The 12,881-nt window shown below is 44.7% G+C and overlaps 5 protein-coding genes across 5 annotated transcripts; 4 read left to right on the top strand and 1 right to left on the bottom strand.

The window, feature by feature from the left end:
- Window positions 1-1,716: 1,716 nt before the first annotated feature.
- Window positions 1,717-2,829, bottom strand: BGW36DRAFT_431728 (chaperonin 10-like protein; the record flags this gene model as incomplete). The annotated part of the gene is made up of 1 exon (XM_046221019.1): window positions 1,717-2,829. One exon carries the CDS (start codon window positions 2,827-2,829, stop codon window positions 1,717-1,719), a length of 1,113 nt encoding a protein of 370 aa, XP_046067260.1.
- Window positions 2,830-5,103: 2,274 nt separating this feature from the next.
- BGW36DRAFT_400513 (RTA1 like protein) lies at window positions 5,104-5,997 on the top strand (the record flags this gene model as incomplete). The annotated part of the gene is made up of 2 exons (XM_046218638.1): window positions 5,104-5,275; window positions 5,336-5,997. The coding sequence occupies 2 exons, from the start codon at window positions 5,104-5,106 to the stop codon at window positions 5,995-5,997; spliced, it is 834 nt and encodes a 277-aa protein (XP_046067259.1).
- Window positions 5,998-6,842: 845 nt separating this feature from the next.
- Window positions 6,843-7,712, top strand: BGW36DRAFT_305019 (putative RTA1 domain protein; the record flags this gene model as incomplete). The annotated part of the gene is made up of 2 exons (XM_046212030.1): window positions 6,843-6,993; window positions 7,063-7,712. 2 exons carry the CDS (start codon window positions 6,843-6,845, stop codon window positions 7,710-7,712), a joined length of 801 nt encoding a protein of 266 aa, XP_046067258.1.
- Window positions 7,713-8,365: 653 nt separating this feature from the next.
- Window positions 8,366-9,627, top strand: BGW36DRAFT_305166 (uncharacterized protein; the record flags this gene model as incomplete). Its single annotated transcript, XM_046212045.1, has 2 exons — window positions 8,366-8,488; window positions 8,539-9,627. 2 exons carry the CDS (start codon window positions 8,366-8,368, stop codon window positions 9,625-9,627), a joined length of 1,212 nt encoding a protein of 403 aa, XP_046067257.1.
- An 868-nt stretch (window positions 9,628-10,495) lies between these two features.
- BGW36DRAFT_305177 (class I glutamine amidotransferase-like protein) lies at window positions 10,496-11,203 on the top strand (the record flags this gene model as incomplete). Its single annotated transcript, XM_046212047.1, has 1 exon — window positions 10,496-11,203. One exon carries the CDS (start codon window positions 10,496-10,498, stop codon window positions 11,201-11,203), a length of 708 nt encoding a protein of 235 aa, XP_046067256.1.
- Window positions 11,204-12,881: the final 1,678 nt, after the last annotated feature.

Raw genomic sequence — 12,881 nt, 5'->3', positions numbered from 1 at the left:
AGTTATTAAGGTTAAAGAACTAGTTTACTAGGTGGCTAGCCAATTTTTAGCGCTGACTTTACTAAAACACGTGCGAAGTCAAAACATGTCAGCTTCACAGGATGGAGTAACAGTACCGCAACTTGACCGCCGAAAGCTCCATGTCAGTGGAACAATTGATCCTTCATCCTGGTGACTCTCTTCTTAAAGCGTTTCATTTCATACCAGTCAGTCTAAAAGTTCGCCGTAAACAGTCTTTAATAAATGTAATTTGATTGGTTCCTCTATTCAAAAGGACTCGAAAAAAAAAACCCTCACATCTCTGGCACCAACGAGGGAGCAAAAGGGGAAAAGGTAGAGGAGGTAGAGACGGGATCGATGGGAAGATGGGTTAATTAAAGGGGTCTATGATATGAGTACTTTGTGCAATGCCGATGTCTGTATTGATATTAGAATATGAACTACCAACATGAACGTGAATTGCTGTTTCCTTCGCACCACATTTCACACTTGTCATCTTCCCAGAAGCTGTAAAATTTGTTCGGTGCGAGCTGGGAATGGCCAGTCTGCAGCAGGGTTAGGGCCGGTTCAGAGAAAGCGAGTCATAATCGTTGGGTTTAGATAGCCGGCAGCTTTATATCAATGTGGCGAAGGTGGCCACTTTTGTGGGTGATAAGGTCCCTGCGGGGAATAGGTTTTATGGGTAGGTGTATCCTACAGGTCCAACTTGCTGACATAGTCCATGAATTTTGAACATCGCCTGTCATCTGCTTAAAACGCAAAGAAAATTCAATATAATGTAAGTATACCGTGATATTTATAACTTCGTGATATATGACTGCACAGTAAAAATATCACAGTTACGTCTCACTATATACAGTACTCCCTTGCTTACACTAGGATGCTTTGCCGTTTCTATTTACAACAAACACTATATTCTGGGTCCAGAAGTCGCCTCATATTCAAGTATTATCTTGATGCAGACGTAGTCAGCAGGTATCATTTCCTAATTACTACATATATAAGACTCTCTAAAACATTCAGAATGAGGTTAATATGACAGATAAAAATATCTATAACTTTAATAAGACTCTCAATTGATTTAAGGATAATTACTATAATAAAAGTTATATGTATAGCTATATTTAATTTGATAAGTCAAGCCTTAACTAGTCCAAAAATTATAAATAAATTATTATAGTAGTACCTTCAGGCAGTAGTGTCTTCGCAAAAGAAACCAGAGATTCTGAAACGGTCTGTAACATGCTTACTTACGGCGGACTAAATGGGTCTTGAAGATATAATTTGTTATCCACCAGGTCTTAATATGTGGTAATATTAAAGTTTGCTGTGCCACTAGATATAAGAATGTAAAACACCGAATTTTGGGCATAAAAGACCATTCATTCCGCCGTACCTAGGTTTGTTGTGTTTTATATTACCTTATCATGTTCTGAATTGGATCCTAAACCCTATTGTTGTGTCTAAATTATATCTAGCACTGTTGTCCTTGTCCTACTTGGTTACAGGCCTATAGTAGTCATGGGCTAGATGTCTTGTGCCTATAGCGAGCTGGTGTAGATTGATGATTCCATATCACTGTGCATCCTAGGAAGCCAATGGTTCCAGAACAGCGTCATTTAGCTAGGTTATCTATTAGCCAGCGAAGCCAGCGTGGTATGAGACTTGGTATAGTAGAATTTATCGTGATACCTAGTGTCAACACCTCCGAAATTCTCACTCCTCAACCTCAACCACCAACTTCGTACAACTCACCCCCCGGAGCAGCATATCTAACCCAGCATTAATAGCGTCCAACCCCTTCCCAACAACCCTCGGCTCCGGACTCGGCCTGATAACCCCCTTAGCCAGATTCTCCCTCAGCCACGTCCCCATCCAATACCGGAACTGCTCTAACCTCTCCCCTTCCTCTGTTGACGGCTGCACAAAGATGGTCTGGACCCCGTCCACCACATCTGCATCCGGGGGTATTATCGGCGCTGATGCAATTTTCGCCTTCTTCTTCCCCCTTTTATCATCCCCAAGGAAGGCCCCCAGCACAGCCTGACACGGCGCCAGCTGCCCCGCGGCAAGAAAGCAGTGCCGAATCACCAGCCCGTCCTCTCTGGCCGCTGAAACTATCGCATCCACCACTTGGGGATTTTTGTAGTCGAAGACGCGGTCCGCGCCGAGCGAGTCCACATACTTTTTATTGGCTAACCCGGCTGTGGCGTACACGGCGGCGAAAGAAGAGTTTCGATCCTCTCGCAGCAGCCGAGCGCTCTGCACGCCCATACTACCGACGCTGGAAGAGGCGCCCCAGATTAGGAGTGCTTCTTCTGGTCTTTTATTTATTTTTTGCGCTCCTCCTAACCGAGGAATCCCCAAGTTATCCCACGCGCTGAGGGGTACCTCGACGGCCACCGGTAAGGTTGCCGCGTGGTTCCAGGACATGTTATTGTCCTGAATGGGCACGGCGTGCTGCCAGGGGACGATACACCGCTCCTGGAAGGCGCCGTAATCCGGGTCGCAGGATTTCCAGAAGAAGGCCGCGTAGGCGGCTACGCGGGTGATGCCTGGTTGGAAGGAGAGGCCCGAATCATCATCCGTAGTACCGTTAGGGGTGTTGTCGCCTACCTCGAGTACTAACCCCGAGATGTCGAAGCCGATGACCGCGGGGTAGGTGTGTATGAAGAGGCCTTGGTTACGCATGTATCCATCTGCCGGGTTAAGGGCGATAGACTTGACGGCGATGAGGAGCTCGCCGGGGCCTGGTTTTGGGGTGGGGCGTGTTTGGATCTTGAAGGGTTGACCTTTGGCAGGAGAAACAGCGGCGAAGTGGGTAGCCATTTGGGATTTTCGTGTAAGTAGAGGTTGTTTTGGTGTGAATAATCTCGTGGGAAGGGGGTTCTGGTATGCAGTTGAAGTTTCTTGATTCTGATGCTATAAACAGTAGTCTTTCTTCCTAGTATATCGAGGGATGGTCGCCTTATTATAAGTCCAAATTATCCTTTCAAAGCGCCTGATTTTATGAATTTGCAGCCCCTCTAATGTGATCTTCAATGTTGTGTTGGTCATAGATAGGCGGCTTAGGGCAAGTTGGAGCTTTCAGCCAATCAGAGACGTCTATATCCGAATAATGGCTAGTGTTGGATATATTACGGCAATTTTACCCCAAAATTATTAGTCAAAATTATATGAATAAATTACTATAAATTTTGGATTATATATTTCTTATAATTGATAAAATCATACTTAATTTACTAGATACCTTCTAAAGTGGTCCCGATTTTCAGGAGTACCTGCGTGGACCTTTCTATGTAGCCGGACTAAATCTGAGGTTCTTCACTCACGGAGGTCGCGCTTTCTCAGAATACCTGCGATAACGCCATTGAATTTCCAAGATGCCCTGGTGCACAAATTACACGAGATTCCCTTATCAAACAGGGTTGTTAGATTACTAAAACATTGTGAAGCTTTTGGAATATTGTTGAATAAGCACCATGAATAAGTTGACAATATGGCTGGGGAGTAAGGTAGATTTCGGGGGAAGATAAAAAGCAACCTGGAGCACAGGAAGTTTAGAAAGAAGTAGAACCAATTTTAAAAATTATCCCTTATATAATTTCAGTGTGCAATCAAAATAACTGGGCAGGCAGCCAAAGTTGCTGATCTAACGGATGTTCACTCTATTTTGGGCGGGTAGAGATTTTACTCCAAATGCAATATTTATGGCGTAAACATTTAATATTACCTAGAAGATCGAGTTATAGTGACGTCGATATATCGCACAAGAAATCCACGATGCAGATGAGCTCGAAAAAGATGTGATTATCGGATAGAAGAGTCTGAATGAACCCCATAGGGGGCTCATCGGCATCCAAGATATCTTAGAGATTCAACCTGGACAGCATCTCCAATTCAGGACATATCCGACTGTGCTTTGGGGGATTATTCTTGGCGACGAGAGGTCGTATGAAGTGATGAGGTTGAAATTTAGAAGATATAGACCACGACAGACTGGCACCAAGTCTATATATCCAAGGAAAGATTTGGTGTAGGTAGTATCCGAATGTTATCAACATGGCTTGCGCTGAGACCGTGGGTGAAAACTCGGAGAATGCCCTTGGGCACAGCTTGGAGTTTGGGATACTTCAAAAGGCCAGTTTGTTAAAAGAGGTCTACTTCTCAAAAAGCCCTGACTTCAGCGACAGACTAAACTATGAAAGTTTCACAAACTCCTATTTTCTCAATCACTATCAGGCGTACAGAGATACAATCCGCAGTTTTTTGCGAAGGTTATATTATTTTCTGCCAGCCACCTGTCGTGGAAGAACCACTGATCATCAGATACCGCTGACGATCCGAATCTGGTTCATGCTGCCCACTTTTACAACGGCCATACTCGCCTAACAAAGCATTGGTTAATATTTATGATACGTTTCTAAGCTAAGAGTCTGATTTTAAAAGGAATTGCAATTTTAATCTCGATGTGATTGGCGTACTTCGCCGCAGACATTCATCACCATCATTCACCACCATCATTCGCAGTCAAATTTGGCGAACTATCAATTCGTAAAGGATTGACTGCACAGCCTTGACTGAAGTCGCCTAGACAAGTTAGCTGACATACTACAGATTTTAGAAGGCTCCAGGTATCAACCAAAATATGACCAATCATGACCTCTATAGTACGCGTATTCGAAGCGGAGAACTTCACACCTAGGTTGAAATCTCGAGACCCTATGTTTCGGGACGTAATTTTTTTCCGCCCCACTTGGTAAGTTGAGGCTGGTAGTTTAATGACCATCAACGAATCAGCAGAGATTTCTTCCGCGTACAGACATATACGACCAATAGAGATCCCTAGCCACCTGGTGGAGATGTCCGGGAACACTGTCATAACGTGATACGAATACGCGTAGTCCTGTGAATACGATTGGCCACTGGAATTTAAACTATGCAACTACACTGGGATGTGGCGTTTTTACACTATTTAAGATACTCACCACACTCACTCAGTATTAGAATCAATACCCTCCCTGGTGTCGAGATTCTCAAGAGAAAGCGCTCATTGCAGACTACAATGATCAACGACAACTTTGATTCAAAAAACGTTCTAGAATGGCGAAATTACAACCTTTGAAAAGCGGCTATTATGTCTGGCAATATGTCCCCTCCATTGTTGCGGCCGTTATTTTCTTGATTCTGTTTCTTGCTACGACCTCATTTCATTTCTGGAAATTTTTCAGAAACAAAGTACGATGCACACTGCCATTTGCAATTGGTGGTATCTGTAAGAGCTCATTACTTCACTTTTACCGTGTTGCTCGCTTGCTGACATGTGGCCTTTAAGTCGAAATAATTGGCTATGCTACCAGAATCGATTCCCATAACAATACTGGCAATCTGATGCCTTACTGCATCCAAGCAGTCTTCATTCTTCTCGGTCCAGCTCTCTTTGCTGCCTCGGTCTACATGGTACTCGCTCGCATCATTCGCTCCGTCCACGCAGAGGACAACTCCGTCCTGCCCATAGACTGGTTGACCAAAACATTTGTCCTGAGCGATGTGGTCACCTTCTTGGTTCAAGCAGGCGGGTCAGGAATGATGGTCAGCAGTAGCCTTACCAACATTGGACAAGGGATCGTCATCGCGGGTCTAGGTCTACAGGTGTTAAGTTTCTGCCTGTTTATTGCCACTGCCTATGTGTTCCAGAGGCGGATGCGCCACAGTCCTACCGCGGAGGCATTCGACGTTGCAATTCCCTGGAAGCAACACTTGTATAGCCTCTACGCGATAAGTGCCCTTATCCTTGTCCGATCTACCTTCCGGGTCGTGGAGTACTCCATGAGCAATGAAGGCTATCCATTGAGCAATGAGTGGACACTGTATGTGTTCGATGCTGTTCCCATGTTCGTCGGTATGGTGATTTTTGGGGTCTGGTATCCTAGAGATCTAACGCCTTTCTTGAATAATGGAGCTTCAAGCAGTGAGGCGGTGGAGATGAAGGCATAATCCTCGTGGGATCATTTCATTCTAGCTTTCGTGTCCGGAAAACTTCCCTACACTATTGCAAAGAACACCTGCGACAACCGGAGTTTTTCTTCTCAAGAACAAGGGCTGGTTCAAGCAAGTATATACAGACTCACTTGCTAATTCGGTATCGGATATGGAGCGCTGAACCCTACTTTGTCTTCCACCGACATGAACCTAAAATAGGGGTTTCAAGTGCCTCTGCAGATGCAGCTATCTGTCCATCATGACCTACTATTAGGCACATCCGGTCAGCAATCATAAGTCATAGATTCCGCGTATTCGGCCAAAGTCCGGCCTAATACCCTACCCAATCAGATATTTCCCGTTCCACGTATATGTAGCGTCCAAAACGTCTCCAGCATAAAATTAGTATCATCATAGAAACAAGGACGGGATATTGAAAACAATATTCAAATGAATCCATTATAGCGGCCCCTTTAGTCTGAATCTATCCAACAATAAATCTTCCTCTGTTGTAGTTACAGCGCTAACTGCGCCTTGTGCCCGCTGAGTCTTATTGTTGCCTAAGTGTAGTCAGATATGGTAGGCACAGTAAAGCCATACTTATATCCCACACTCAGGGCCTCTTTATTTTTTACTTGCGATCTAATAGCGGCAATCCTCTCTTTCAAGTTTCCCTCAGATCCTGCATCGGGCAATTACATTCTCTTCATTTTCTTATATTCTTCTCTTTTTTTATTTTTATTTTTATTTTTCTATTTCCTCACTCCAGACAGTCGAAATTTCCTTTTTTGGTTCATTTTGCTCCGAGGCATTTCTAGGTTACGCACTGCATAGATTCTCACACTTCGATATACAGCAAAATGGGGTCTTCAGGTTACTACCCTTACGATCCCAGCAAGACAGGGGCGACTATTGCAATGCTGCTGTTTGGAGCAAGTGCATTTTTTCACCTCTGGCAGTTGATTAAGACAAGAACGTGGTTTTTTTCCGCTTTCCTCATCGGTGGTTTCAGTCAGTACTCTACCTTTATAATTAGAGATGGTGTACCGGGAATCTAACCAACATATCGCGATACCATAGTGATGACGCTGGGCTACATCTTCCGGTTGATCTCAGCGAGGAACCCCGAGAGCCTTGTCCCCTACATCTGCCAGTCCATGTTCATCATTCTCCCGCCATCGCTCTATGCCGCGACAATTTATATGATTTACGGTCGACTTGTCATGTTTGTCGATAAACCTCAACTTTCCATTGTTGCACCCCAGAAAGTGACCAAGGTCTTTGTATGGGGCGATACCATCGCTTTCCTTCTGCAGCTAGGAGGCGGCGGCATGCAGACTATCAACAGTATGCGCAACGTCGGTCAGAAGGTCCTTGTTGTTGGGCTCATTATTCAACTGATATTTTTCGGGTTCTTCCTCTACGTATCTGTGACCTTCCAGATTCGGTTACGCAGGACTGGTCTCAACCTGATAAGTGGCCCTTGGCGCCGTCTTCTTCAAATCTTATTCCTTGTATCCGCACTAATCATCGGGCGGTGTGTGTTTCGCATTATCGAATATGTTGAGGGGACAGATGGATATCTGTCTTCGCATGAGGTTTACATGTACATTTTCGATGCGATTCCGATGTTCTTTGTGCAGGCGATCTTCCACTTCTTTCATCCGGGAAAGATTCTCGTGGGCAAAAGTCCTGCCGTTGACGACTATGTGAGCTTGCAGGACGCGTGATTGAGCTGCAACTTCGCCTGCGCGACAGAAGTAACTGCATATGGGAATTGAGAAATTCCTGACTGAAGCTGGAAGGATTGGCGGCTAGGATTTTCCAAATGATCGAAGATAGATATAATACTAAAAGGGCTTTTTATCCATTAGAGACATTTGATTTTTATTGTTCACGCTAATCTCAAGTCTACCATAACATGCAATGAGTGTCTTGAAACGAGGAACAAGTGAAGGGTTCATTCGCTTCGACCACGCACTGCCGCGTGAGGCCGCGAAGCTTCCCACCCCTAAACATCTGCCAAGTCTCGTTCTCATTCATTGCCTTGCCGGCTTTGGTCCAATTGATATTCCTGTTATACTTTCCCCTGACCTACCCACATCGTTTCAGGGCGTCCGCGTCCGACAGCGTGTCTCACTAGTTCGGCGAACTCTTAGGGTTTCATCCTTATTAGGTTTAGCGCAGCTGGGATATATCTAGCTGACCAGTAGAATTGACTTCGTGGATCCACATCCGACAAGATCCTTTTCGAGGTGCATCCAGGCAACAAGAAACTCTTTGCACCCTTGCCCTACCAAAAGCGTATCCCCCCCCGGTATTGTGTAGTTTGCTCATAAATTACACTGATTACGTGATTCGCGTTCAGCGTTGTTCCCTCTAGATGTCGCACGCACAGCCTTTTGTATCGCGGGTAGGTGGAAAAGGCAGGAGCAAGATTCATGCAAGAAAAGCCCACAAAAAATCAAGGCAGGGTTGTACCGAGTGCAAGCGCCGGCACATGAAGGTATTTTCACAAGAACGTCTAAACCTTTTCGACGCTAACCTGCACATAAGTGTGATGAGACACGCCCAAAATGTGTCAATTGCAATGTTTCAGAGCGTCACTGCTCATATGAGGAGATGGTGTCGAAGGCGAATGCTTTGACACAACCTTCCCGACTCGAGTCAAAGCTCGCTCACAGGACCAGAGATGAACTGTCTGTGAGTTCGTCGAGTAGCGCTCATGCCTTTGGGGCAGATGACAGTCCTCCGGTAAATAAGCTGCATCTAGAACTACTCCATCACTTTGTTACCGACATCTTGAATTTTATTGGCATCGACAAATGCTGCACTGAGGGCTCTGCTATCGACATAACTAAGTACATTTTGACTGCGTCATATCTTATGAACCAAGTTTTGGCGTTCTCTGCATTACATTTAAGTGTCGTTCACCCAGACAAGAGGGAGTTTTACCAATATCATGCGGCCCAGCTGCAGACGCATGCTCTTTCTGAATTCAATGGTGCCAAATTGGATATATCCCCCGAAAATTGCGTTCCAATTTTCCTTTTTTCTTCATGTCTTGCGATGCACGTCCTCTCCGAGAAGCTTTTGTTTCGCCCGCATGACTTCGAAGCTTTCCTTGATCATTTCATTCAGTCACTGAGAATGCATCGTGGGGTCCGTGCGGTTACCAGTGAATCCTGGCATCTCCTTTTGCAGTCACCGCTGAAATCTCTACTTGAAAATGAAGGCAAGAGACTAGAACACGGTTCCTCTAGGCATGAGTTTCTCGAGCTCCTTGCCCTTGTGGATGCCATGTCTTTTGACCCAGCAATCGATACTGCATATCGACATACGATTGAAGACCTACAGAAAGCTTATAATGGAAGCCGATCCCCTCCATCCGATTTCTCTACAATCGGCCCGATCATTTCCTGGCCGGTCATCATCCCTTCGGGGTACGTAGAGTTGCTGTCGGAACGGCGACCAGAGGCGCTTGCAATCCTCTCTCATTTCGGTGTTCTTTTACACATGCACCGTGAGGTGTGGACTTTCGGAAACAGTGGCCTCTATCTGATATCTTCTATTAATGAATATTTGGGGCCTCAGTGGGAGAATTGGTTACGTTGGCCCAATAGCTTCCTTAATCAGTGTGATTGAAAGTATCCGGTGCGGTTGTGTCTAATTATTCAACCGTGTCAGGTCCCCATTATCCTTTTGATGCGCACATCGAAATTGCACCCAATGTGGTCTTATGATATGCCAATCGACACTTGATTCTCTTCCAACTAGATAATTAGCTTGTGGTTGACAAGACTCATGTCTTTGGAGGACAATAAACAGCACCGGCTACGGGAGCCTAATTGCAATATTGCCAGTCAAAGCCATGACAGTTTCGGGCACGCTCTTTTGGAAAGTATTGCCTGCGATGCAGCTGCAAACCCGAAGCCAACCTCGGTGACATTCTAGTGAAATCAACTTGTCCGCAAAAGCTTGATCCCAGGTCTACAGTAAAAATCAGGCTTATGATGAAAACTGAGCCAAGGCCTTTCACATGGGAGGTGATGAATGTCAATTTTGCTAACACGCTTGCGCCTATAACTGTCGGCAGCGAAGATCGCGGAGACGGATGAATTTCGATTCCCGTGCCGCGACTCAGATGTGTTGGAGGCCTACAGTAAAATCAGGCTTATAATGAAAACTGAGCCAAGGCTTTTTTACATGGGTGGTGATGAATGTCAATTTTTGCTAAGACGCTTGCGACTATAACTGTCAGCAGCGAAGATCGCGGAGACGGGTGAATTTCGATTCCCGTGCCGTGACCCAAATGAGTTGGACACGCAGAAGAAGTATTCCATTTGTAAGACCATTGCACAGCGTAGTTAGATCGACTACTTGATGCCAAAGTATATAAACCTGATTGATTACACGAAAAATCTAGGAGATCGGACAAACTAGTCTTTTTCATTCCACTCGCATTACAATCAGCACAAAACTTCCTTGCTTGACTCCAGTCTTCACCTACAAAATGGCTCCTATCCACATTGGCTCCTTGGTCTATGACTACCAAGCAATGGACGTGATCGGCCCCTTTGATTTGATCGGGTCTGGAGGTCGGTTCATTCTAGAGGCAGTGAGCTTCTTCACCGAAATTGACAAGAAGCTCATCAACCGTGCCCCCGAATTCGCTTTCCATCATATCGGAGAGACACTCGATCCGCTCCCACTCCTTACCAGCTCACTTATCGTTAAACCTACTGACACGCTTGAAACCTGTCCTGAATTGGACTATTTGCTAGTTGGCGGGCCCAATCTCAAGGATTTCAAATTGTCACCACGGTATGCGGAATTCATTCGGCGACACGTAGCTGCCGGGAAAATTGTCTTTACTACCTGTACTGGTGCTGCAGTTCTTGCCTCAACGGGCGTCTTGGACGGGAAGAATGCCACCATCAACAATCTTGAATATGAATGGGCTACAAAAGCATATCCTAAGGTTAAATGGACCAAGGAAAAGAAGTGGGTTGTTGATGGAAACATCTGGACTGGCAGTGGAGCAGTGGCTGGAATGGATATGTTCGCGCACTGGTTCAAGGAAAGTTTTGGCTTTGATATGCTCATTGAGGCCGCTAAAGGTCTTGATTATGAGCCTCGTGACATTAACGGGCTGTTCAAGGTATTTCCACCACGGTATGATGAGAATGGAAAGCAGCTCTCCACACTTGTGTTGCCCTAAAAGAGACGGACTGTGGACAGACAAGTAGTTACAGGTGGCCAAAATAAATTAGTGACAACATCTTCCACGATGTACTAACAGAGGTTACCAACGGAATCAAAAACACTGTCATCCATCATCAATAGATCATTCCAAGGTTTCTCATTCTCTATACTCTGAATTTCGGCGATTATGTCGTCCAGTAATACAGATAAGTAGAGCTGTTCCTGTGAGTTGGCGTTCTCTTATTAGCTAAATGGCCGGTAGCTGGACATTTGCCTCGTCTACTCGTCGCAAAGGGGGAATCAGTGGGAGAAGAAGCCACATGCTGAGTTTTTTCTGCAGAACCTATGTCGTAATGGGCTTGAACACCGCTGTGAAACATAGAAGGATTATCCCTTCCGGCCATGAAGGGGGTCCTTGCGCTCTCTAATATCGTAAGCAACATTGCAAAGAGATTGTCTGCACGACCAGAGTCTGATAGTATTTCTCTTACTTGAGTCGAGTTCAGGCGATCAATCCAGTATGGACATATCCTTTTCCAAATCCACGGTCTCCCGAGCAATTTGTGCTTCCCACTCGGGAACTCCGTAGAGGCCGAAAGATAGGATATAAAGCACGTTGCCGATATGTATTTATTTGATCACTTTTATTCTTTCTCGGAATTGAAATTATATGACACGTATACTCGACGATCACCAGTCCAAGTACGCACACAAAAAGAATTCTTCCTAAATATTTTCCTTACCAAATATGCCAATTTTAACTCCATTTCAATACGTTCTATTTAGATATGTTACAGCAATAGACTTGCTGGGATTGTGGCTATTAAACTAGGTTATCACAGATCTTTAATCAGCGCATTGCTTTGCATGTTTTTTATATATTTATGATGTTTAATAACGCTTATAGACACGCAGGCATGTACTCACCACTGCATCGGTATCCCGCGGTTAACCGCTATGCTCCCTGAAATATCCGTTATTAGATATACCATTTTTTAATATCCTCCTAGATCTAGATAGAACAGAAAGGCAGCCACTGGCAAGTCTTTATTTATTATATACATAAGGCCGGATACAGGCGAGTTCGAAACTGGCTTCATCCTCCAAACTCTCTTTCCAACTAATATGGTAGTTAGCGCCTGGTTAGTGATATATTTCTTACCGTACTAGTGTGTCGTCCTTACAAACTCATTATTATGTCTTAGAACCAGGCTCATTAAAAATACCTTTGTATTAGCACCAATTATCTCACTACATTGCCATGTTTGCCGCTTTTTACTGAGTGCCTTTATACGTCCTAGTGTATTGAACGCGAGCGCTAGCCCTCGTTTCTTTTAAAATCTTTACCCTGGCCTGGTCGTTTTTTTGCCTTTTCCATGTGTCAATCTCCCTAGATAAGTAGTGGAGACGCTTTTGTGTAACTAGGAATCTAAGTTACCGTCGTGATGCGACACGTCGTGTCGTCATTTGCATTTCCCTGGCATATTTTATCTCTGAAAAGCTGCGCTCAGAAATTTGGATTTGATGCGTCTGCAACATGATGGAGAACATTGATTTGAGGGACTCGATTTCATCCATGAGCGACAGGACCCTCTTTTTCATGAATTGCCACTTCAGCAATTTCAATATTCCTTTGTATTGTTGCCGCCAAGTCTCTGTCCTGTATGTTAATTTATTCAAGCTATTTCACTATC

The sequence above is a fragment of the Talaromyces proteolyticus genome, assembly GCF_021365285.1.
Source record: "Talaromyces proteolyticus strain PMI_201 chromosome Unknown BGW36scaffold_12, whole genome shotgun sequence".
NCBI classification, from domain to species: domain Eukaryota; kingdom Fungi; phylum Ascomycota; class Eurotiomycetes; order Eurotiales; family Trichocomaceae; genus Talaromyces; species Talaromyces proteolyticus.
This window is presented reverse-complemented; position numbering and strand designations above follow the sequence as displayed.